General features: G+C 50.4%; 1 protein-coding gene and 1 long non-coding RNA gene across 5 annotated transcripts in view; both read right to left on the bottom strand.

Annotated features, from left to right (window-relative positions):
* The window catches only part of SCUBE3 (signal peptide, CUB domain and EGF like domain containing 3), a 33042-nt gene extending 31578 nt beyond the window's left edge, over positions 1–1464 (bottom strand). For all 4 annotated transcript variants that reach the window (XM_025862502.2, XM_073884794.1, XM_073884795.1 and 1 more), the window contains exon 1: positions 1340–1464. In XM_025862502.2, the coding sequence (XP_025718287.1) occupies positions 1340–1424 (85 nt within the window). In that variant the 5' untranslated portion in view covers positions 1425–1464. The remainder of the gene's footprint in view (positions 1–1339) is intronic.
* Positions 1465–16475: 15011 nt separating this feature from the next.
* LOC112815939 (uncharacterized) overlaps positions 16476–25993 on the bottom strand; it is a 14794-nt gene continuing 5276 nt past the window's right edge. The window contains exons 4-5 of the long non-coding RNA XR_003206082.2: positions 23109–23280; positions 16476–16555 (exon numbers count right to left, since the gene is read on the bottom strand). This is a non-coding gene — a long non-coding RNA (uncharacterized lncRNA). The remainder of the gene's footprint in view (positions 16556–23108; positions 23281–25993) is intronic.

Below are 25993 nucleotides of genomic sequence, written 5' to 3' on the forward strand. Positions count from 1 at the left end.
TTGGGGTCTGGTATGTGACAGCTGCGATCTCCAGTCCTTGGGCTCTGCTAAAGGACAGGTTGGAGGAAGAAGGAGGTAGTTGAAGAGGCAGCATTTGGGAGAAGAGACTGGCGTTGATATAGCACCTCCCTTTTACCAGAGTGGGAGCCCATCCAGTACACAAAAGCAGCTTAAGAGCCAGGCACTCAGGCTCCAGGACACAGCGACCTGACTGCCAGAGACTCAGGCTTCCCCAACTCCCAAGTTCAACTTTCCCTTCTGGCTCAGCCACTTCCACACCCCAGCTTGGCTTCGGGAGCCCCTGGGACAATAGGCAGAATCATATCCTCCTCCGCAAAGCCTTGCCAGGAGGAATTTTCTTTTTGTCCATATAAATCTCTTCCTGGGTGAGGACATGATGGGGGGAAGGGTGCAGCAAGAGGTCAAGGGGGAGGGGAGGCTGTCCCCAAGAGAACTGTAGCCCACCAGCCTGGTTTCTGCCAGCAAAGCCTTGGGACTGGCCGAGCAATGAGCCTGGGGTCAGGGATGGGGGCCGGAGGGCCTCCCTGTCTCTCTCCCTTTAATTCCTAGAGGGATCTGTCAGAGCTCCCCAGCCTGGAATTTTACTTTGTTATTTTAATGCAATTCTGACCTGGATTTAAATGGAATTGGAAACCCGAGGCCTTAATAAATAAATATTATGATAAGAAATGAAAGCCATGCAAGACGAAAGAGATTTCCCCCCAAAGAGGCAGAAAGCGACATTCTTGCTGGGAGCCAGTCAGAAATTTTCTTCTCTTCTTCAGCCCCCTACCCTCCAGTGAGAGACGAGCTGGTCTTTCCAGAAAAGATCCTATTTTTCTTTAACATTTTTCTACTGATAGGACAACAACTTGGAAATTTTGTCTGACTTTGCATGAGGGTTGGGGGTGAGGGGAAGAAATACATGGCGTGGCTGAAAAGTTTCATTCTCTCCGTCTCTCCAGGCCACAGCTTAAGTTTCTGGCAGTGTCTGAGAGAAGAGAAGATCCTCTCTCGTACTTTTGGAGGACAAGAAGTCTTTCGAAGATGCTGGGGTGGCAATGAAGTCGGGCAGAATTCTGAGGTGCGTGGCGACTTCTGCCTAGGGACCCCCAAACTTCTCACTCCTCCGCGTCGCTCCTGGCTCCTCCAGCCTTTTGCCCGGGACGCAGCGCCCAGACAGAGGTCAGGTCCCCGGCCGGAGTGCGGGTGCACGGTGCTGGGTTCTGACAGCGGCGCGCCGCCCCCCAGCGCCCGGCCCCCCCGGAAGTCGCGCCCCCCCCCCCCGCCGCCCTCGGGCCCCCGCAGCCCCCGCCGCCGTGCGCCCCTCCTTCCTTACCTTGCGCGGCTTTGCTGTGCTGGGCGGCGCGGGCGTGGACCAGCAGGACGAGCAGGCAGAGCCCGGGCACGCGCCCCGAGCCCATGGCTGGAGCCACCGGCGGCCGGGCGGCCGGGGCCGGTCTCGCAGCCCCGGGACGGGCGGAAGCCGGCCGGGCCCCCGCGCGCCGGAGGGGGGAGGGGAGGGGGCGCCCCGCCGGGGCCGGGCCGGGGGCTGCGGGCTCGGGGCGCGGACCGCGGCGCCCTCGGCGGGAGGCTCGCGATGCTGCCGGCTTCTCCCGGCCCGACGCCGGGGAGAGCGAGGCGGAGAGCGCGACGAGGCTGGGGGGGCGCCCGGCGCCAATGAGGGAGGGGAACCCCCGCCCTCTCCGAGCCCGGCTCTGCTAGCGGCGGCGGCGGCGGGGCCGCTCCGTATAATCCCACCCAATTCCCAGCTTCGCCCGGAGAGAGCTGCCGCGGGAGAGCGCGCAGAGCCCGAGCGAGGGACCTGAGAAAGGGGAGGGGAAACGCAGCGCCAGAAACACGCCCTTTCTGCCTCTCTTTCTTCCTCTCTCGCTCCTTCTCCGTCTCTCAGGCTCCGTCTCTTTTTCTTCGCCTTTCTCCTCCTCCTCCTCCTCTTTCTCCTCCTCTCCTCGCTCCTTTTCGTTTTCTTCCTCCTCCCCCTCCTCCTCCACCACCTCCTTTTTCGTGCCCTTTTTTCTTTCAAATGGGGCCTCGGCGCGGCGGCCGCTCCCCCTGCGCGCCCGGGCGCGGCGGCCCCCTCCCCAGGCTGCCGGGCCGCTGCCTGCAGGAATTTACAATCCGGCGCTGGGGGAGCGGGCCCGGTCTCCATGGAGACGGCTTCCCCGGGAGCAGGGAGGTCAGGCGCAGACCGCGCACAATCAATGGATCAATGCAAGCCCCGCTCGGCTCCAGACCAAACAGCACCGGGCTCCGGCTCCTTCTCTCTCCCCGCGGGAAGAGTGGGGGAGCTAGGGTGCGCCCCGGCGCTCGCACGAGATGAGGGCCGTGCAACGCAGGTTTGCACGCACACCTCCACGAGGAGACAAAGAGAGCTCGGGGTGTCGGGGAGGCTGGGACGGACGGGATCGCACGGGCACTCCGGCACGCCCGCCCGACACAGCCGGACACGCGAGACACGGCCACATTGGACCTCGAAAAACAGAGAGGGGCTCCGACTTCGGACCGAAGGGCGCCCTGCCAACTCTTACCTTCACCGCTCCCCCCCGCCACCCTCGGGTCTCAGTGCTCCTTCCTAGTGCTGAGTCCACTTTAATTGAGGACCAAGAAGAAGGTAGCCTTCCCCCAGATCAAACTGCCAGCTCCAGGGTAGACTCCCTTGCAGTTAAGGCCTTGGAGGTAGCCCACTGAGTCACCCTGCCCATATAGAGGTGGGCTCACATATAAAACACTCTCAAGCACTCAGTACAGGGGCAAAGGCTAACCCATAGGAATATGCCTGTGCGTGTAAATACAGACACAAAGATCAGCGCAGCACACTTTTCCAAACCTGCCCTCACAGCTTCAAGATGTGGTCCCAACCAGTCCATTCCGAGCTCTTCTTATCTCCAACTGCTGGCAGCGAGGAAAGATAAATGATATTTGCAAAAAATAAGGGCAAAAAGTATACAAAGAGCAGTGTCTCTGAACCATGAACACTGCCTCCTGGGTGGATTCTCTCCTTTCATCCTAGAGGAAAGACCCCTTGAAAAGGCGGTGAGGGGCTTCCTTGGAGTGTGGAGCTCAGTCAGCCTGAGACCATGCCAGGTTCCAGGCAGTTACTTACACTTCAGAACCAATTTTTTTTCAGGGAAGAGGCAAGTGGAACCCAGACTAACCTCACAAAGCCCTCAGGATACCCGGGAGGAAGGGAAATGACCAGAATCATCCTGAAAATAACTCCGTTCTTAGACAACCTTGACACTGGCAGCCCACATCAGCTAGGTGACAGGTGTGATACGTCAGAGGTCTCCTGAGACCCCAGGGAGAAGAATTGAGCCCTTCCTTCCCTAGGGATTGAATAGAAGAGTAGGAGGATGGAAAGTCTCAAGCATTTGGGGTTTTGTTCTGGCTCTATCCTGAAACGAAGATTGCCTTTGGGCAAGTCACATCTCAATGAGCCTCAGTGTTATCTAGAAAACAAGAGGGTGGATTAGCTCCTTAGTGGAAAGGAGGCAGGAGACAGTGCCCTTAGGAAACCTGGGGGAGGAGGTCTTGAGAACTCCTGCTTGGCAGGAGAGATGATGGTAGGGATGGAAGCACACAGATCATAGGAATGGTGTGGAGGCCACAAAAGTTTCGGTCAAGTGATCTCCCAGGTCCCTTCCAGCTCTGTCACTCTAGGACTCCCTCCCTCCTTCATGCCATTGGCAAACCCCTCCCCTTGAAGCTGCTTTGCCTGCTGCCACCAATTATGTATAGGGCTGGGGGACAAGCGCAAACTTGCCATCCTTTCTGCCCCAAACAAGAGAGTGGTTAGAAGAAGAAGAAGAAGAAGAAGAAGAAGAAGAAGAAGAAGAAGGAGAATTGGAGGTTGCCAGATGGTGCCTGATCTACATGGTGACACAGGGAGAGAGCTGAGAAGCCCACCTCTCCAGGGCAGGGAAGGGAGATTGCATTGTGCCTTGCTTTGGACACTCGTGTGAGCTTCTCTGGGTCCCTAGGGAGGAGGGCTCCGGCTCACCCTCTAAACCACAGGGGAGGTGGGCATGAAGGATTCTGTAGGGGCGGATTAATAGGTCACTTCAAACCTTGTTTCTAGTTCAGTGTGATTTCCTGGTCCCCTGAGCGTGGCCATTGCCCCACCTTAGCTGCTAAGTCTCTGGGAGGCTCAGTGTCTTTTACTCTAGTTTCCTTTTTTCCCCCTCATTTTGTCAGCTTTTTCTCCAGGATTGGGTGAGCTTCCTCCACATCTGGGCAGAAGAGGCAGATCCCTGCTCTGCTCCCCACCATCCAGTCTGGTCCCAGCCCACCCCTGGCCCTGCAGACAATTCTGCAGGAGCAGAAGCAAGGCTTCTACCACTGGGCACTGTGAACTGGGGAGGCTGGTCCCATGGCCCTCTGCCCTGTCCACTTCCGCAGGGACTCACAGCTGGGTAGTGACACGGGAAGGTGACAAGAAATCATGAGATGGCACTTGCAAGTGGTATTACAAAAGCAGCAGCATACGCCATACCCTCACCCGCAGGAGCAAAGTGTCGCCGGGTTCTCTGGGTCTTCCATACTCTCTTGGGCTTTCTGCCTTCACTTCTGCTTCTGACAGTCATTTCCTTCTAATCTGCCCTGCAAATGTCTAGGGAGACAACTGGGCTGGGGACCCAGCCCGATCCTGCTTAGGGATACCTCTGCCAGGGCCCCATCACACTCAGAGACTTCCCCTCCCCTGCCAAGTCTCCTTCCATGAGCCTTTGCTTTTTCTCTCGGCTCCTCAGCGTCCTCATCTGTAAAATGGGTCCAGTGACCCTCCTTGACAGGGAGTCTAGTCTAATGGAGAACATGTATACGTCAGAATTAGACCATCCCAAGGACAATGTCGGGCTCTCCCATTTTCCAGCCATTTATCTGTTTCTGCTGAGTTATTTCACTTCTCTGAGCCTCAGCTTCCTTGTCTACATCACGGGTATGGTCACACTACCTCACAGGTGGGCATGCATCACTGCTTAACTACATGGGCTCAAGAGTAAAAGAAACCCTGCAGTTCAAATCTCAGCTCTGTTGGGGCGCCTGGGTGGCACAGTCAGTTAAGCATCCCACTCTGATTTTGGCTCAGGTCACCATCTCAGGGTTGTGAGATCAAGCCCCGGGTCGGGCTCTGCGCTGGGCGTGGAGCCTGCTTAAGATTCTCCCTCTCCCTCTTCCTCTGCCCCCCACCCCGCTCTCATTCTCTCTCTCTCTCAAAAAAAGGGCAAATCTCAGCTCTGTTAACTTTCAAGCTATGTGACTTCAGGTCAGTTATTCAATCTCAGTGAGCTTCAGTTTTCTCTTCCCATGAAGGGAATAAAAACACCCACCTCGAAATGTTATGGCGTTAATTAAATGAAATGATGAATGGAAACCCCCTTGGCACATAGTAGGCATTTGGTAGGCAGCGGCTACTGCTGTTCTTCTGACTACTCAGAAGTGTTTAATAGTTAACATATAGTAGTGCCTGGGAAGAAGCAGTCTTGTCCCGGGCCAGACTTTGATGCTACTGGGTGTGAGTACAACCAGCTGGGTTCAATTCTCACCACCCCCAATAGGTTCTGTCTGTCACGTTGTTCTTTTTTTTTTTTTTTTAATATTTTATTTATTTATTTGAGAGAGAGAACAAGAGCGGGGGGAAGGGTAGAGGGAGAGGGAGAAGCAGACTCCTTGCTGAGCAGGGAGCCCCACGAGGAGCTCGATCTCGGGTCCCCAGGATCATGACCTGAGCCCAAGGCAGACGCTTAACCGACTGAGCCACCCAGGTGCCCCCGTCACACGTTCTTACTGAGAAGTTTCCAGAAATGCCATGCATCCCAACACACTGCACTCATCCACAGCACTTTCAAGTTGGAGAGTAGAAGGAAACTCACCTGCCAGGTAGGGTAGCTCCAGAATCCCTCTTTCTCTACCATCTTGTACCTTCTACCCTGTGTGAAGAAGACCCAGACACTAAGACAAATTAGAGCTCATAGCTACCATTTACTGAGTATTTTCTATATGTGCCAGGCACTGTAACAGGCATTCCACTGCAAGCCTATTAGGCAAGAACTGTTATGCCCATTTTTTTGATGAGAAAACTAAGGCTCAAGTAGGTCAAACTGCGCAGATGACCGACTAAGAAGGGACAAAGCCAGGACTTGGGCCCAGACTTGACTCTGAAGCGTGGCTGCCTCCTCCGTTCTCTATGCTGCCTCCTCTGAATCCACAGAGACCTAACACATTCTGACCATTATTAGAGTTTAATCATTTGGGGCAGGCTGAGGGTCACAGACCAGCCCCTTCACATATAAGAGGGAATAGGGCAGTCATCTTGCTCTGGAGGATCATGTAGGAGTACAACTTCAAAAGTCTTTAGCCATTGGGTCTCCTGGGTGGTGCATTCGGTTAAGCATCCAACTCTCGGTTTGATCTCAGGGTGGTGACCTCAGGGTTGTGAGATCAAGCCCCATGTCCCGCTCTGCACTCAATGCAGTCTGCTTAAGACTCTCTCTCTCTCTCCCTCCCTCAAGTAAATAAAGAAATCTTTTTAAAAAGGGGGTCTTTAGGGGCGCCTGGGTGGCTCAGTCGTTAAGCATCTGCCTTCAACTCAGGTCATGGTCCCAGAGTCCTGATCGGGCTCCCCGCTCAGCGGGAAGCCTGCTTCTCCCTCTCCCGCTCCCCCTGCTTGTGTTCCCTCTCTCGCTGTGTCTCTCTCTGTCAAATAAATAAATAAAATCTTAAAAGAAAATAAAAAGGGGGTCTTTAGGCATCACATTTGTCTAATGAGAGGTCACATGACTTGCTCAAGGTCACACAAATTTAAGAGGCAAAGCCAGAAGCAGAATCGATGTCTCCCCTGACTTCTGACTTTTGGATCAGGGCTCCTAAGCCTGTACCCTCAGAGCTGCCAGTCCTATCTCTTCTGGTTTTTGCTCTTCCTCTTCCTGATGATTTGATCAGTCATGAATCCTTCCATCAAGTGGAATATGGTACTTATCACATACCTTCTCCACAATACACGCGGTCCTAGACCCTCTAGGGCCTGCAAAAGAAATAGAGAATGTGATTCCCTACTCCAAGAGATATATCAACATCAGTGCGTATGGTTACAGACCCCTCCGCATCAGAAGGCAAATCCCCCCAGAGTGCTGGAATCTCACCAGGAAGACAAGATCTGTATACGCAAAACAGACTCTGCATACGCAAATGTAACATCAAGCAATCTGGGTGAAAGTGCCCTGGAAAGTCAGCAAACAGAAGTCGATCATCCAGGAAGACTTCACGGATGAGGAGGGATTTGAGGTGAATCTTGATGACACTTAGAAAGAAATCGATGGACAAGATAGAAATAGAAACACAAATCAGTGACTGACAGAGAAAAAAGAGAATGCTCCGAACAACCACCACCAAAGAAATGGAAGAGAGGAGGGAGGGGGGAATCGTGCCGGGTCAGCGGACACACTGACCCTGGTCAGTCCTTGTGCCCCACCTGCCCAGGGTGTCCCCGGAGCCATTTGGCCATGTAGGCAGAAGATTGGAAGTAGTGCTCTCTGCAGAGGTCTGTTCTGGCCCTGGGATTCTAGGACTAACTGGCTCCAAGGCCCTTAGTCTTGCCTTTACAAGAGAGGTCCACTGGCAGCCCTGCCAAGACCCGGAGGAGGGGGGATAGCCCAGTCCAAGCTGCCCACACCTGTTCCAGTCTCTCCTCTGGCCACTTGGGTGGCCCCCTTGGCCCCTCGTCCCAGGGTCCTCCCAGCCCTTCCTCCCTGCCCACCCCCACACCTGAGTCACTTTGCCACCTGCTTCCTTCCCACCTGCTTGCTGGCTGCTTCCGTGGAGGAAACGAAAATACCCAGCCTGCCAATTGGCATCGACACCAATGCGTGGTTCCAGACCCCTCCACATCACAAGGCAAGTCTCCAAACAGCCCTGAGTTTGTGCCCTGTCCCTTTCTACACAGCTGCTCTTCCAAACTTTGGTTGCCCCTCTGCCAGCCTCAGCCCCCTGACTTCTCCCAGCCGTACACTCAACTCCTATTTCATGGACAAGCCAGAAGCCATCTCCCTCTACTGCTGGGAGAGGGGTCCCTCCTTTTGGCCAAGGCCAATCCTGCATACATGGGCAAGGATCCCATCTTGTCTTGGCCCTGTAGGGAGCTCGGGCTGTCAGTTATCCCCTCTCTCTCCTGAATCCCTCGCCTCAGCTCCTTCTCCTACAAATGCAGTATAACCTGCAGCATCCTACAAACTTCCCCAGACCCCGCTGCCTCTGTGCTTCTGGGCTCCCGAAATTCTAGGAGGAGCACGCCTGCTTCCCATCTCCACTTTGCTGCTTCCCTTAACCCCTCACCCTAGTGCAGTCTGGCCTGGGGGCCCTCTGACACACATCTGCTGGGGCTCCAGTGACTTCCACGTCTCCCCATCGGGCTGCCTGCCAGTCCTTATCTAGCCTGACCTCCCTGCGTCATCCGAAGCCTCTGAACATTTTTCTTCCCCTTCTTGGAGCCCTTTCTTTTCCCAGATCCCCTGCTAACTGCTCTCCTTCTACTGGCCTCTTAAGTGTTTCTAGTTTGGATTTTCTCAGCTCTCACATTATGTGACCTCCCTAGGGACTCTCACCCAGGACAGCAACGGTGGTAAAAAGAATATTGGCTTTCTGGTCAGACAGTTCTAAGTTCAAAGCCCAGCCCATCAGTGGGTGAGTTTGACCAAGTTTCTTCACGTCTCTGAGCTTCAGCTTCCTCATCCAGCAAATGAGAAGGATAAAATTCTGACCTTGCAGGTTGTTGGAGGGTTACTGCTGATAAGTCTCATGGAAATCCCAGCACCAAGTAGGTGGAGAGTTTGCTCCACGCTGCGGGGCCCTATGGCTCCAGCTGCCACCAATGTGCTGAAGACTCCCAGATCTACATCCCTAACCCCTGCTTTTCTTCTAGCTTTTATGCTATGTGTCCAATGTTCAGATCTCTATCTCTAGCTACTTCCTCTCTTTTCTGTCTAGTTCTATATTTCTGCCTACTTATAGCTCTTTCCAATGGCATTTTTCAAGACCTCAAGCTGAATCGACACCCAACCAAACTCACAGTTCCTCTCGACATTCTCCCCCGACCTGTCGTCTTCCTGTGACCTCCACCTTGGGGTTAATGGCCCCACAACCCACTCAGCAGCCCCAGCTGGGTTTCTCTAGGACCAGAAGGACTCTTTTTTTCTCCCCATCTCTAGACCACCAGATCCTGTGAAACCTCCCTCAAACCCATCCCTCCCGTCAACCCCCATAGCCACTGCCTCCATTCCAACACTCGCTGTGTCTCCTGTGGACCATTGCCCAACAAGGGTAAGTTCCAGACTCCTAGTATGGCATACGCGGCCCTCTGTGCCAGTCTTGGACCCTTCTGTCCAATGACATGTTTGTCTTCTGATCTCGCCATCACTCTACCCAGACCATACCATGCCTGGCATATGCCATGTTCTTGCCAGCTGGAAAACCACAGCTGCCTTTCAAGATCCAGCTTAAATGTGCCTTGCTGCAGGCCTGGAACTCAGTGGTCCTTGTGATGGTCCTGGCCATGCTCTACTATAATGGTCTGTTTCCCCTCACTGGTCTTCCAAACCTTCGAGACCCATTGGTCACCACTGTATCCCCAGCCCCGAGCACATAGTTGAGCTCAGTGAATGTTTGTTGAATGAATGAAAGAATGAAGGAATAGTGAGCTCATGGGAATCGCAAGGAGATTCAAGGGAATCCCAAAGAACATCTCTTGACCCGTCGTCCCTCTGCCTTCCGCCAGCCTGAGAATGCTTTGGGTTCTTGAAAGGACTGGTGGCAGCAGAGGGTTAAATGGAGGGTCAGTGTGGAGACTCCAAGCTGAAGAAAAACCACAGAGATGCAGGGGGCCTAGGAGGTGACCCTGGCTAGAGACTCTCAGATTCTGGAAGACAAGCAGAACTGGAACCTGAGCCAGAGCTCAGGATCTCCCCAAAGGCCAGGGGCCAAGGTGGATGGGACCAAGTCCACAGGCAACTTCTATCTAGGGGAAGCAGGTTCAGGAGGCAGGACCCTCATCCTCCTTCAACTGCTCCATCAAAGATCCTTCCCACCAATGCTTAAAATCCCATCATAAGAGGATCACTCCTTTGAGCTATACCTTGTGTTCCTTGGGTCCTAAATACAAATATCCCTGTGAGACAGGGTAACAAGATTAAGCCTTTGCTGGTTAAATCTTTAGTTATCGGTAAGATAACCAAGTTAACTGAGTTAAGAAGCCTTAACAAAGGTGTGGCCGAGGAGGGGCTGAGGGACGCTCCTAGAACCTCCTAACTTTGCTGAGAGCAGGCTCAGCTTTGCTCCTCCTGACCTGTTTCCCTGTGGCTCTCCTGCCCCAAATCCCCACTGGGTTCCCTCCCCAGAGGAAAAGTTGGAGAGACAGAGGGGGACCCCTCCACCTAACAGTGTAATCCCTCTGGGTACCTTGGATCAAAGAAAGGATGGGGGGAGGCACTGGGGCAAAGTTCAAGGTATTCATGAACCAATTCATAAAGTGAATGGCTGTTTTAAAAACCCAGTTCTCCAATAGCTTCTATTGTATTTTCTGAGAAGGGCTCCCACAGGACTGGGAATCCTGTTAGGAGAAGCTGAAAACTTGCAGCAAGGGAAGGGGTCAGAATGTTTGCCAGCTGTGTGCTTTATGCTCCTCATAAAGGAGTGTCAATATCCATACAGAAGTTTGCCTCCCTTGTTTGGCAAGAGGTTCTCCCTTCACGCCACCTCTCTTCCTCTGTCTTAGGTGGAGAGCTGTCCCAGGCATCATGTCAAGCTGGGCTGGCAAAGCTAAGGGGGCATCACAGCCAGGCTGTTATTCCTCAGTGTCTCACTCTGGTCCTGAAAAATTATCCAATCTGCAGGAGGCTGCGGTGCGCTGGTGGGAGAGCAAGCCTTGGCCCGGACTCAGGAATGCTCCTCCCCATGATCAGCCTAAAGGCTCCTGAGGAGCGAGAGGAACTCATTCTAGTCCTCTTCTGCCTCACCGGCCCAGCCACACCCTGGTCCAATCCTGTTGCGATTGATTGAAAAATTGGGTTGCTCCTCTGTGGCGGACCCAAGCTGTAATGCCACCCTTAGCCAGTAGGTGCCGCCATCTAACATACCATCCTCCAGCCCTTGGCAAATGCCTGAAATCGGACCTTGGGGAGCCTACTCAAGGAACCCAGTGCCTCAAACAAATTTGCAAATGGCGAAGTCAAGATGTGGAATTAATTGTATGTGTGCTTCTTATAACCGTGGACTCGATTTTTAATGAGTTTGACATTCTTTGTGCACTTACTATGTGCCAGGAACTTAAAGGAGATGGGAACTCAAAGATGACATAAATTCTGCTTTCAAGTTCATAATTAGGTAGGAGAGAGAAATTTGCATCTAAATAATTAGAATATAAGGCAGAACATGGCAAATGCCCAAACACAAAGGTGTCAACATAAAATTGTAATGAGGGCACAAAGAAAACAGATTAATTCCAGCTGGAAGCTGGGGGACGCCCCAGAGGGGAGGGTTTAAAAACGACCTCAAAGAATACATCGAATTCCCATATGTGGAGTTGCATGAAGAGGGCAAGGGCTTTCCCGGTGGTGGACAGGAGGTGAGTAAGGACTTGGAGGGGGGAAGGTCTCCAGGGGACTAATAATGTAGCTCAACTTGAGACAAGTACTTGTCAACAGGGACAAGTACTGAGATCTGAAAGGTGGGCCAGACGATGAAGAGCGGGTTTCCACATGATGTTAAGGGGCTGTGTGTGGGTCTGGAACCCCTGATAGATGACTTTAAAAGCAAGGCGACAGTGTGGCTGGCTCACATCCTGAATTGGTTTTATACACTCTGGGCTTTATTTACTCTGCAGGATTTCTTCAATGTTTAGAGAGTTTATTTCATCATGGATGCAGAAAGAGAACAGAGAGAAGGCAGTGGGCGGCGGGGAGACACGCAAAAAAAGCAAGAGGGAGGGAAAGAATGGATAGAAGGAAAAGAAAGGTGGAGAAGGAGAAAGAGAAGGAAGCAGCCGGGGAGGAGGCAAGGCAGACCCTGCCTTGGGAGGAGGCTCTGCTCAGGGGCTGCACTCAGGGAGCTGTTCGGGCTTTTCCAGGCCAGTGGCCTCGGGCTCCAGGCCCTGGCCGACCGCAGAGGACAATGTGAGGCGGGTTTGTTTGGTGGTGTGTTTTCTGCTGGCCCTGTTTGTTTGTTTTCCGTTTTTCTGGCAGTGTACGCGTCTGGGATAGAGAAGAAGGAGGTCAGGGACGTGGCCGGCATTGACAATGGCCCCGGGGGCCAGGCTCTGGGCTGGCAGAATCCCGTCATGGGGGCTTGGTGAGCATTGGAGCCAGACTTTGGATGTCCTGGGAGGGGCCTCTATGTGGGTGCCCAGAGCCAGGTGGCCTGCCCAGCTTGGAGATGGTTTGCCCCAAGCTCTTTGTCCCTGTCTTTTTCCACCCGGGCAGGAAAGAATTAGTCCTTGAGGCCTGGGCTTCTTGCCTGTGTAGCCAGGATGTCATGCTGGGCTGCGGAGCCCGTGGGGGTAGCAAGACCAGTCACTTCCAGCTCGGCGCTGGGCGCCTCAGGGGTGCCCACGAGAGCCAGCTCACTCCCAAGCGCTGATGATGAGTCTGGCTTTCTCTCTCCTATCCCAAAGCCCTTGGAAGCCAACATAACAAGCACTATTAAAGTTAATGAAACGCAATGAGTCCTCCGTTTGCTCAGTTACAACTCTTAACGAGATTACTCCCTCTTGCTGAGGAGATTCATTTGAGCTGCCAGGGCTTGGCCTTTGTCCCCCTAATTTTTATTGGCCCATTAACGAGATCAGATGCTCTGGGCTGACGAGGAGGATCTGGTACTGTGGTCCCAACAAGCCCCACTGGGTCAAGTCTCAGGTGACCTTTTGATTCCAAATTAGCCTAGAAACAGCCCCTGTTGCCTCTTTTGCTTCCCCACCTCCAAACCCAGTTTTATATGTAGGTTCAGCAGCGATATGGGAAGACTTCAGAAGTTAGGAGATGCTTTCCCATCCCCTTTAGAAAGGGTCTCAGCCTGCTGATGGAGTAGTTCCCCAGTAAGAACAGTTCCTTTGGCTTAAAGGTTTTATTCCCCATTAAGATGGAAATACAGGGGTGGCTGAGCCTGGGTGGCTCAGTCGTTAAGCGTCCGCCTTTGGCTCAGGTCATGATCCCAGGGTCCTGGGATCGAGCCCCGCGTCGGGCTCCCTGCTCAGTGGAGAGCCTGGTCTCCCTCTCCCACTCCCCCTGCTTGTGTTCCCTCTCTCACTGTGTCTCTCTCTGTCAGATAAATAAATAAAATCTTAAAAAAAAAAAAGATGGAAATACCGAATAGTCATTTACATGTCAGTGTGAATTATTTTGTAAGGTCATGGATAGGCTTCAAGGGGATCTGAGGATCTCCTAAACTGTAAATAAACTTCAGTCTCCAGTGTTCATTTTCCCAGAGAGAGGTTTTCTACAGCTTTCTTCAAAGTTGCCATGACACAGACAACACCCCCCTCCAAAAAAACACCCCATAGAGGTGGAAGAAGAATGGTCCATAACTGGGGCACAGAAGACAAACTCTCCTACCATCGCTTGGCCAACCCCACTCTTGAGGAGGCACCGGTCCCCTCCTCCTTGGGAGACATTTCCTCCAGACCTCCCATTGTCACCACAGCTCAGTCATGTCTGTTCTAAATCTTAAAACCAACTTCACGCTAGATGACTGGGGCAAGAGGAGAGCCCTTTCCCGCTATGTTGCTTCACACAGCGGGGCTGTGACGATGGGCTTGCGTGCTGGTGTAAATACCCATAAACTCTCTGCAAAGTGCTGGGCATCGCGTGCCGTTGGGGTCAGAGAGGAGGAGAGTACCGACCTGGCAGCAACTGTCATGACAAGACCTCGGCTGTGACCACGGAGGAAGAGGGCACCGTTTGAGCCGGTCCCTGTAATCCCTAGGCCTCCCCCGCAGAGCAGGTGGCGCGTGCACAGTGATACCTTGAAGGCCCCCCCCCCCCCCAGCCAGTTCTACTGAGCTTACGGCTTAGGGACGGCATTGTCACCGGAAGGCCCAGGTTAAAATGCAAAGGGGCTGCTTGGACAGATGAGTGTACCTAAGAGCCTGTTCTTCCCCCAGCAGCCCAACTCCTCTTCAAGCAGGGTTTCACAACCTCAGCACTCTGGATACGTGTGGGGGGATGTCCTATGCACTGCAGGATGCTCAGCGGTGTCCCTGGCCATTACTCACCAGATGCCAGCAGCACACCCTCCCAGTCTGACAACCAAAAACTGTCTCCAGACATTGTCAGATGTCCCTTCGGAGCAGGGGGCAACATTGCGCCTCCCCCATCCCAGCCCCATTGAGAATCTGTCATAAAGATTATAAATCAAATCATGTCACTCCTTGATGAAAATCTTGCAATATCTTCCCATTAAGCTAAACATGAAATCCAGGTGCTTGGCGTGGCCTTCAGGGCCCTTGTAGGCTAGGCTTGCCTCTCTCTCCAGCCTCACCCAAGCCCCTCGGCTCTTGCCTGCCATCACCCGTTGGCCATATAAACCTTTTTTTTTTTAATTTTTTAAATTTATTTATTAGAGAGAGAGAGAATGAGAGATAGCACGAGAGGGAAGAGGGTCAGAGGGAGAAGCAGACTCCCTGCTGAGCAGGGAGCCCGATGTGGGACTCGATCCCGGGACTCCAAGATCATGACCTGAGCCGAAGGCAGTCGCTTAACCAACTGAGCCACCCAGGCGCCCCCATATAAACCTTGTTGACACTCCTAGACAAGCCAAGCTCTTTCTTGGACAGAGTGGAAGATGGGGAGACCTCACAGATTTGGGATACGTTCATATACACTTATGACAACTCATAAATATTTGACTTACTGAATTGCTTAGTTTTCCTGTCTCCCCCCATAAGAATGTAAACTCCCTGAGAGCAGGAACCTTGTCTGGCTTGTTCACTGTTGTATTCCCATCATCTTCCCTAGTGCCTGCCTCACAGAGTAAGTCCTGAATAGTTATCTGTGGAATGAACGAATAAGGGTGGCAGGAGTTTAGAGAGGGAGAAAGATTCTTCTGGAAGGTCAAGGGAAGGTTTCTTGGGCATGCTGAGGCTTGAAGCTTGGGTAGGAAGGGTGAAGAGTAGGAAGGGCAAAATGTGTTCCGGGACAGGGCTGAGGGGGCGGCAGAAGCCAAGGCCCAGAGAAAGCACAGTGGCCCAAATATACTGCCACCGACCCAAGGGGCATGCCAGCAGCAGAAACTCCTCATGGGGCAGAAGGACAAATGTTGTGTGACTCGTTCTTGGTCTGAGGGGATTCAGGGGTGAAGTACCCGAGTCCCTTGATGAGGAAGTAGGGAGAGAAGTCAGCCAGGTTGGAGCCTTGTGAAACGGGGGCCAAACAGGGAGGGTTTTGATGGCCGAGCCTGGAGTCTGGACTTGGCTGAGCCTCTGAAAAGTAATGATTATTCCTCTCATGGTATCTCATGTCAGTGACTCTGATGGCTCTGATGGCCTCGGACCCCTGGAACCGACTTCTGTGGCCGGAAGAGAAGTCAAAGCACTGACCAGACAAGTGAGCCTAGACCAGTGCAGAGAGCCCTGGGACTCAAACGGAAGAGGCCTGGGGCCTGGTTCCATCTTCCCTCCCTCTCTTGATGTGTGGCCTTGCTCAAAGGCATTGGACTGCAATGGACCTCTGTGTCCTTCTTTAGAAAAACAAAGTTAACAATACCTGCCCCATTCAGAGGAGAAGTGAGGTCATGTTTGTGCAGCGTTGTGAGCTCATTGGAGACAATGAGTGTATTCTTCTTAACAGTAACAATAATAATCATTACTGCAAATCTAAGCAGTAAATATATCTCCTCAAAGCGGGAGTTGGGCCCATGAGTAGGATAGCAATTAAAGTTTAAAAAAAAAAATCTCTAGATGGGGGAGTTTTCTGGCCCCATTTTGATCTTTGGGGTTTGCAGAGTTGATATCGCCGTGGGAGGGAGAGAGGCCTGCAGCGATCATTCATTTTACTTCCATTCAGTTGTACTCATTGTATCTCTCTTGTGCTTGAGTTATCCCCAGTGAGTTTTGCAACTTCTCACCCTCCCGCAGTCCAAGGAGAAAGAGGTCCCCTAGACTCTCCATCTCCACACCACCCAGTGTCCCAATCACTTATGGAAGTGGTGATTGGGCTGTTAGAGATCTTGGCATTTAGGCCTTAGCCACAAACTAGCCTGCAAAGTAGGTGGCCTATCTTGAGTACTTGAGTCTCTTTTCGACCCATCCCACTACGGAGGCTGATGATTCCCAAACCAGGATGTGCATTCAAAGCCCCCAGGAGTGGAGTCCATGGATTCCCCAGGGATTCTAATGCGGCCATTTGAATTTGGGAATCACCAGGTTTAATGAAATGTTAGTTATGAAACATACCTACAAGGAGCAGAACGATGCTTACACAAACGTATTGTTGAAGTTTGGGTCAAGCTGGCAAAAGGCCCTCTCTCCTGCCCCAATCCACTAAATGACAGAAAAACTCTAGGAAAAAAAAAAATAACTATATTACAGTGTGAGAAAACAAGAGGGAACAGTCAGCGTATCAGAAATGTTGGATCCCAGGGGCGCCTGGGTGGCATAGTCAGTTAGGTGTCTGACTCTTGGTTTCGGTTCAGATTGTGATCTTGGGGTCGTGGGATCGAGCCCTGTGTCAGGCTCTGCACTCAGAGTGAAGCCTGCTTCAGATTCTCTCTCTCCCTCTCCCTCTGCCCCTCACACTCATGTGCGTGCTCTCTCTCAATAAATAAATAAATCTAAAAAAATGCAAAGAAAAAGAAATGTTGGATCCCAGAAAGAGAAAGAGCAAATAGCATCAAAGCTTGAAAGCAATCAAACTGGAAAGAACCACGGCTAAAACATATGAAGAAGACTGCTGTGGAGGGAAGAATGGTTTCAGGGCTCCAAGCCTGAGACAGCAGACTTAAAATAAGCAGAAGAGGGATGTTCCTTGCTGCCTCATGACCAGTTGGCAGTTGTGGATTTGCCCCAAGATGCTGGAGCTAGAGAGGCAGAGCAATGCTCCAAGTAGCTTCTGACACTCTGAGAGAGAAATAGGGAGCCGTCATCTGGGAGGAAAGGTGTCAGAGGCTGCTCATCTCCCACCCACCCTCAATAAACAGTAACAGGCTGCAGTGAATACAAAGCTGGCGAGTAGATGGCCTCAAACACAATGATGAGCAGAACATCAAGAATCACTAAAGAGTTAAGGAAAAATAGAACTACGGTTTAGAGAAACTCTAAGCCAGTACGACCGTCCAATAGAACTTTCTGGGATGATGGCAGGGTTGTGTAGCTGAGCTGTCCAATATGCAGCCGCACACCACTTGTGTCTATTGAGCCCTTGAGATGAGGCTCTTGCAACTGAGGAACTGAATTTTTAATTGTATTTTGTTTTAATAATTTAAAATTTGTTTTAAAAGATTTTAGTTTTAAGTAATCTCTCTGCCCAATGTGGGGCTCGAACTCATGACCTTGAGATCGAGAATCACACTCTCCATGGACTGAGCCAGTAAGGTGCCCCTAATAATTTAAATCTGAATAGCAAGCAGCTACTGTATTGGATAGCATAGCTCTAAACTTAAACATATAGAAGGGGAAACATCCAAAGAAATCGAGATAATAGAACAAATAACAACACAAACCAGTTTAGTTGAAGAATAATTATTATCCTCAAGAGATTCCAAGTAATAATAAATCTATTTTAAAAATCAACCTGTAGGGGCGCCTGGGTGGCTCATCGGTTAAGTGTCTGCCTTCGGCTTAGGTCGTGATCCCAAGGTCCTGGGATCGAGTCCGGCATCGGGCTCCTTGCTCAGCCGGGAGTCTACTTCTCCCTCTCCCTCCCTCTCCCTCTGTGATCTCGCTCGCTTTCACTCTCTCTCAGATAAATAAATAAAATCTTTTTAAAAATAATAAAATAAGAATCAACCAGTAGGGGCACGTGGCTAGCTCAGTTGGAGGAGCCTGTAACTCTTGATCTTGGGGTTGTGAGTTCGAGATCTATGTTGGGTGTAGAGATTACTTAAAAATAAAATCTTAAAAAAAAAAATTCAACCAGTGGTCTTAGAAACTTAAAAATTGAAAATCAGATTTTGAAGCTCAGTAGATGGTCCAAGTTGAATTTAATGGTCTAGTTATTAGGGGAAGCTGAGCTGAAGAAGTCTCCTTAAACGCAGTGAAAAGGAGAAAAAGATGGAAAGTCTGAGAGAAAGAGGTAAGAGACATCTGTCTAATAAGCATTACAAAAGGATAGAACTCCAGAGAATAGAAGAGAGAAAATAATTAAAGAACTAACAAAAGAAAATTTCCCAGTTATTGAAGAAAGAAATTAATTGTTAGACAGAATGTTCTCAGGAAAAAAAAGACCCACACTGAGAATTATTATAGTGAAATTTCAGAACAACAACAATAAAGAAAAAAAGGCCTAGAAATTTCCAGAGAGAAAAAGCAGGTCACCAATAAACTAATATTAAATTGGCATCAGGTATCAGGCTGGTTGTTAAAAGACAATGGAACACTATCTCCAAAGTTCCAAAGGGAAATGAAGTATTCAAGTAGGAAGGGGATAATTAAGACATTTTTTGTTTCATAAGAAGAAAGTTTGCCACCCTCAGATAACTTGAAAGAATTCCTAGAGGAGGTGCGTCAATTAAAAAAAAATAGTGAATTCAAGAAAGAGGAAGACGTGGGATGCTGAAACTATGGTGAACAAAGAAACTAGTAAAACTTTTAGTGAACTCTAACTATTGAGGCATAATGTAAGCATTTTAAAGATAACAATATGGGGGTGGCTCGTTGGCTCAGTTGGTGGAGCATTCAACTCTTGATCTTGGGGTCATGAGTTCAAGCCCCATGTTGGGTGTAGAGCTTACTTTAAAAAATAAATAAGTAAAAATAAGAACAACAATATGGAACCATGATCTACTCAGATGATTTCAACTTGGGAGGTGACAAATGGAGGAGGAGAAGGAATACTTAAGTGTGCTAAAGGAGACAGAGTTCCTGATTAGCTGTAGACATTGATAGGAAAGCCTAAGTTAAAGAATATATGGACTCAAGTTTAAGAGTAACCAACAGAAGATGGAGAATTGGAAAATCAACTTCCAAATATTTAGAGTGAATTAAAAGGCAGGGGTGGTGAGGGGAGAAAAATTAATCTAACAAAAAGCCAGAAAAAAAGAAAAAAATAAGAAGAAAGCAAATTAAAGAGGAAGCATAAAATAAAATGACAGGTTAAGTCTAAAAAATCATTGAGATAATACATGAAAAAAGAGAAAAATTCCTCTATTAAAGGCAAAAGCCTGCTCTATGCTGTTCACATAGATGTATTTGATACCAAATGACAAGAACATTTTGAATATGAACAGATGGAGGAAATATACCAAGAAAATGATAACAAAGATTAAGCAGGTATATTAGCACCAGACAATATGGGATCCAAGGCAAAAAGCACTAAAAGAAACAAAGAAGATATACAGATAGAAGTTATAATCTTACAAAAAATATATAATTTCAATGATTCTTAATCCAGTTTCAAAATATATAAAGCAAACATTGACAGAAACCAAGGAAAAATGAACACATCTCTGGCCATGGAAAAGCCTCAGAAATCTCCAGGTCAAGTAGACAAAAGCCATCATGAGAATAATGGAGAATTTGAGTGACATGATTAACAAGTTTTAACTGATGCATGTTATACCCTACAAACTGAGAATACATTTTGTTCCAAATACATTTTTAGTATTCATCCACAAAAAAACCTCAACAAATTCCTCAAACCCCCATAACACAACATATTATACCAGCCATTTGCTCTGTCCACAATACATGAAAATAAACAGTTAACATTAATATGGTGGGCTGGGGCGGGACTCTGTATCTGTGGTACTTGGAAATGTAAACTCATTCACAGGGAGTTCCTTGGAACTCAAAGCCTGGTTTCTCTCTGCTACAGTCTATTCTGGTGTATACTCATGGAGGTAAGTCTCACACATGGATGTCACCTGTCATGGTATCCCAAAGTGGAGAGAACATTATTGTGAACCTTTGCTCCTGAGAGTAAAGTCTAAATAAACAGCCTGGTATTCGAAGCCTTCCAGAATTGGACCCCAGTCTGCCTGTCCTCTCTCACCTCCCACTCCTCTGCAATGCGCAAGTGCCAAAGACTCTTGGCATGCTCACCACCTAATGGGTGCTCCTTGGTCCAAGACAATCGTCCAGTTACTTAACTGGGCCATTTGTATAAATCTCACCTCCTCCACCTGATGATGCATACCAGCGAACTGTGGCTCGAGGGCCATCTCTGGCCCGGCCCCTGTTTTGTAAATAAAGTTTTTTTTTTCCCTTTCATCTGGGATCAGGGAGTCATTTGGACTCACTCTACCTGAGTGAAAGAAGCAGTGAGAGTTTATGTTGTTATATATATTGTCTTTAAAATGATGAAATAGGAGCAAAGGAAGATGAAAGTGTTTGTCCAACATAGTGCTCTGGTGAAGTCGGAATTAGTAGGCACCATCTCATGATCTAATTCCTAATTGTTTTTTCTTCTTTTTTAAAAAAGATTTTATTCATTTTTAGAGAGGGGGAGGGGCAGAGGGAGAAGGAGAAGGAGAGATAGAATCTCGAGCAGACTCCACCCTGAGCACAGAGTCTGACTCGGGGCTTGACTCCACTGCCCCGAGACCATGACCCAAACTGAAACCAAGAGCCGGACATCCAACTGACTGAGCGATCCAGGCGCCCCTCTAATTGTTTTTTTCTTTCTCTTGCACAGCTCCTTTATTTAACAGAAACTTATAATGTGTTTCCCATGAGTCCAGTATTTTTTTTAAAGATTTTATTTATTTATTTGAGAGAGAGAATGAGAGAGAGAGCACATGAGAGGGGGGAGGGTCAGAGGGAGAAGCAGACTCCCCGTGGAGCAGGGAGCCCGATGCGGGACTCGATCCCGGGACTCCAGGACCATGACCTGAGCCGAAGGCAGTCGCTTAACCAACTGAGCCACCCAGACGCCCCTGAGTCCAGTATTTTTGTATGTGTTTTATAAATTTTCACTCAGTTGACTCTCAAGACAGTCCTCGGAGTCAGACGCTACTGTTGTCATCCACCTTGCAGAGGTGAGGAAACTGAGGCACAGAGGGGTGATAGAACTTGTGCGAGGACACAGTCCCAGTGTGCGGCAGAAGTGATTTGGTTCAGGAATCTATACTTACCCACTATCCTGTGCTGCCTTTCACCCTCAAATGTGACTTGCCTTTTTCCTCTAGGTTAAAAACACATCAAAGAATGCCTAATGTCCCCATCCTGTGATCAGTAGAGCTTCTACTCAATTAAACACATTGAATCAGTCACCAAGGAGGGTCCAAGTAAAGAATGTGAGCTCCAAGGGGGGAGGGGTTACCTTGGTGATGGCATTCCCATCACCTAGAACAGTGTCTGATACATGGAAGGTGCTCAGCAGAAATATTTTGGATGGATAAACAATCAGATGAATTGATCAATGAATGGACACATGGATGGATGATAGGTATGATCAATAAAGGGATACATGGATGAGTTAGATAGGTATGTAAATAAAGTTTTATTGGAACCTAGCGACGCCCATTTATTTATATAATGTCGATGGCTGCTTTCCCCCGAGTTAACAACAGAGGCCATATGGCGCACAAAGCCTAAAATATTTACAGAAAATTTGCTGAACCCTGGAGTACAGAGACAGTTTCTTCCTCTTGCCAGCTTGTTGCACAGGTCAAGAATGGCCTGTGCAGGGGGTGCCTGGGTGGCTCTGACTTTTGATTTCGGCTTAGGTCGTGATCTCAGGGTTGTGAGATCGAGCCCCATGTCAGGCTCTGTGCTGGGCATAGAGCCTGCTTAAAATTCTCTCTCCCTCTCCCTCTGCCCCTCCCCCACTCGCTCACTGGCGCGCTCCCCTTCCCCCGTCAAAAAAAGAACGGCCTGTGCAGGAAATAGCAAGGATGCTCTCTGTGGCTCAAGAATGCCCTTGCGGGCGAGGAGGAGGCTGTGTTACAGATGGATGTCATCCTTGCAGAAGTGGTTAGAAGGCAGGCTTTCAAGCCCGGAATGACTCAGGTTTGACTCCCAGTTCTGCCATTGACCGACCAGCTGTATGACTTCAGGCAGCCTCCACACCCTCTTTGAACCTCAGCTTGCTTCTCTGTAAAACTGTGGGTGATAGGGGCACCTGGGTGGCTCAGTCCGTTAGGCGTCTGCCTTCGACTCAGGTCATGATCCCGGGGTCCTGGGATCGAGCCCGCACTGGGCTCCCTGCTCAGCGGAGAGCCTGCTTCTCCTTCTCCCTCTGCCTGCCTGTCTGCCTGCTTATGACCTCTCTCTCTGTGTGCCAGATAAATAAATAAAATCCTCAAAAAAAACCCCCCAAACTGTGGGTGATAAAATCTAAACTAGTTCAAGGTTCAAGCGAGATAATGTGCAGAAACTATCTGGGATCTTGGGACCCCGATAAATGATCATTCTTTTTCCTTGTGGATACCGAATGTGTTTCAAGGTGGTCTCTAATTATGACTGGCCAGTTTCAAACGAGCTTTTGTGCCCAGGTAGCCCTTCCTAGAGAAGACCACCACTGCCTCCACTCCCTTCTTCCCGCACTTACCTTCTCTAGCCTTCCAGGTTCTGCACTGGCTCTCAGCCTGCCCCAGCCCTCCCTGATTTCTGCTCCCTTGTACCTCCGCCCTGCACTTACACACTCCCTGACTCTGTTTTTCAAGTCATTATTGTTCTCTGGGGGTTTCCTGTGAATCCAGACACCTGCCCAAGCAGATCCACCCTCATAGGGGGTCCAGTGAATCTCTGAGGGCTGGTTACTTGATTTGACAACAGTGGGCAGGGGTGCTGCCGAGCAGGCCCAGCCCAGCTCCAGGCCGAGTGGGCCCACACCCACCGGTCCCTCTGGGGTGGCATCCTCATTCCCAGCCAGACTAGACAGCCTCTCCTGCCTGAAATTGCTGGGCTTGAAATTTCTGCCACCAGACAGGCATTCCTTTGTGATTATTCTTACCCTCAGGACGTTCCTCTGTTAAAATGCAGGTAATTCCTAGGAGGCCATCACCTGTGTCCAGGTTCTTATCTTGAGTCACAACCTCCGCAGGGTCTTAACCTACCAATGGTCAACTAATTGCTGAGCTGTTGCAGTCCCAAATGAGATGGTATATCTGAAAATGATTTCAACACTGTGAAGAGAAATATATAAACAAAGGATTATTCTTAGTGTTAAAAGGTGTTACATCCTCTCCATTTTATCACAAATGGCTTTTAGAAGTAGATTCCAAAGGAGTGAATCTCTAATGGTGGAATTCCAGACTACAAAATAAATGTTAAAATACTGAAGGTGGCAGGGGCAGGTTCCTTCCCTTGCAAAGCCCACTGCCCAGGTAGCTATCAACTCAGCCAAATTCTAGGCCAGCTCTGACCAGTGGAGTCTTAGAGTGAAGGCAAGGCCTTTGAGGTGATTGAATTGTCCTTGCCAAAGCTTAGAACCAGGAAGAGTCTTGGAATCTTCTTATGTTACAGATGAGGAAATGAGGCCCAGAGAGAGAAAGTTTCTCACTCATTCATAGCGGGGGAGCTTAAGTAGTAGGCAGGAGCTAGAGTAGCTAGGCTGGGTCTGGGGGCTAGCAGGATGAAGCCAAAGCTGGGTTAAGGGTGAAGCCCCCTTGCCAGTGCTGGCCCCTCTGAGGGCTTCCCCTGTGGACAACTGGCACAGACAGACAAACAGACAGAAGAGTCCACTCATCCCCTCACACAGGCTGCCCCTCCCACATCAAGTGCAACTCCCCCTTGCCTGGGGCCCCCCTGCGGAGGGGAGGCCTCCCATCCCAGGCCTTTGGCCCACGGAGAGAAAGTCCGAAACAATGCCTCTAAACTGAAAACATTTTTGTCTTTCTCCATGGAACAATGGCCATTAACAGCCATGGAACTGGAGCAGAAATGGAACGCAAACCCCAGGGGCCTGGGAACCTGCAGGGGTGTGGGGGTGGGGAGGGAATTGGGGGACAGAAGTCTGGGGAGAGCCTCTCCCCACCACCTCCCATCACACCCCTGCACCCCCTGTCCCCCCGAGGCACTTCCGGTGGCCGCTGCCTCTTCCATTTGGAACACCACTTGACCCCCACCCTTCAAAGTCTCATGGGACTCTGGGGGGGAAGGGGGGCCGCACAGACCACCCTCCCACACAGCCCAGCAGTGCTCTGGACACGCACCACACACAGGAAGGCCAGCAATGGCAATCATGAGACAGCTTAAGGCTGCCCCTCAACCCCCTGGAGCCCCTGCTGGGGAGCAGACAGGACCACGTGGGTGACCTTGAGGCCAGCGACTGACCTCCTAGTCCCTCGCTGTGGAACCTCCAGCGTGGGCTCTTTTGGGGGGTCGCTAGACAATGTGCCCCGCCGAGAGTGAGAGATGACGCATTTTTCTGTGGCCACAAGCCACTTTTGACGGGTCCGCCCCATTGAGGAGCAACCGAAACCTCATCCCACCCAGCACGGCTTTTGTCTGCACCACATATTTGTCTTATTTGGAAGATTTTTGTGGGTTTTCCCGTCTTTCTCCAGCGCTTACTGCCCTGAGGGGGCCGGAGGCCATGGTGGGGCTGCGGGAAGGGGGGGAAGAGGCATTCCTGGGGCACGATGCCTGGTGGTCTGCGGCGTGACTGGACGTGGGGGAGAAATCTGCCCCCCGCAACACCCTGCGCACCCCAAATGGGCACCCTGGACCCAGGCCACACGCCTCTCCTCTGTGGGCCGCCCACGGCTCCTGGGCCTTCCTGGGCCTGTTTCCTGAGCCTTCTCTCAGCCTCCTCTGCTCGGGCTCTCCTGTCTGTCATTCCTTCATTCCTGTGCACCAGCCTGCTCGGCTCCCGGGTTCCTACTCCTTGGCCGGTGCCCACACCTTTCCTCCCCTTTCTTTCTGCCTGTCTGGATTCTGGAGTTTCTCTCAGGGCCTGGCACCATCTCACCCCCTCCTCGGTGCCCCCCCCCCTGCGCCCCCAATCTAACCCCTGTCAGGGTCTCCTGCTTCTGAACTTCAGAAGTGTGTGTCTTCTCTCCCTTTGGTGATTCCAAGCACACCCTGCCTCTGTCACAGCTGCCCAGTAACATGGAGGACAGAGGCTGTAGCTTTTGTTCTTTTTTCCACACACCCCCCCCCCATCGCGCCTTCTACAACACAGTCGCTCCATTAATATTTGTTTGTTTGGGGCTTCTCAAGGGCTGGCTGTGGACCAATTTGGAGAATCTCAGTGATAGAAGAGACCTAATGCAATGACCCACTCAGAACTTGAATTCCTGCCAAAAGGTGTTTTGGCTTCAGCTTACATGCCTCTGGTGACGGAGATCTCACTACTTGTTGTGACAAACCATTCCCTCTTCTGATAGCTCTGACCTTAAGGAAGTTCTTCCTCATATTGAACTAATACCTGCCACCTTTGGCTTTCCCCACCGGACTCCCAGCTAGGCCACATAAATCTATTCCAACCGTTTTACCTCACAACCACCCTTCAGATATTTGAAGGTGGCAATCTCCTACCTCTGCAGTCTTTTCTTTTCCAGAGCGAAACACCTATTGTCCTAACCTCCAGTGTCCCAGTCCCCCAGTGACCATGGGCTTCGAGTGTTCACCCCCGCCCCCCATGTTGAGCACCTCCCCAAAGCCCTGTTGAACTCATTTTCCTAAGATTTCCCCTCTTTCTGGATCAAAAATGAATGCCACCGGTTTCAGATGGGCTTGCCACCATGTGGTTATTTGAAGTGTCTCAAAGAAAGGACCCACTCTCTCACTAGGGAAAGGAAGGAAGGAAGAGAGAGAGAGAAGGAAAGAAAGAAAGAGAAAGAAAGAAAAAGAAAGAAAGAAAGAAAGAAAGAAAGAAAGAAAGAAAGAAAGAAA

Source organism: Callorhinus ursinus, unplaced genomic scaffold, assembly GCF_003265705.2.
Source record: "Callorhinus ursinus isolate GAN/ISIS: 27379988/994484 unplaced genomic scaffold, GSC_fseal_2.0 scaffold59, whole genome shotgun sequence".
NCBI lineage: Eukaryota > Metazoa > Chordata > Mammalia > Carnivora > Otariidae > Callorhinus > Callorhinus ursinus.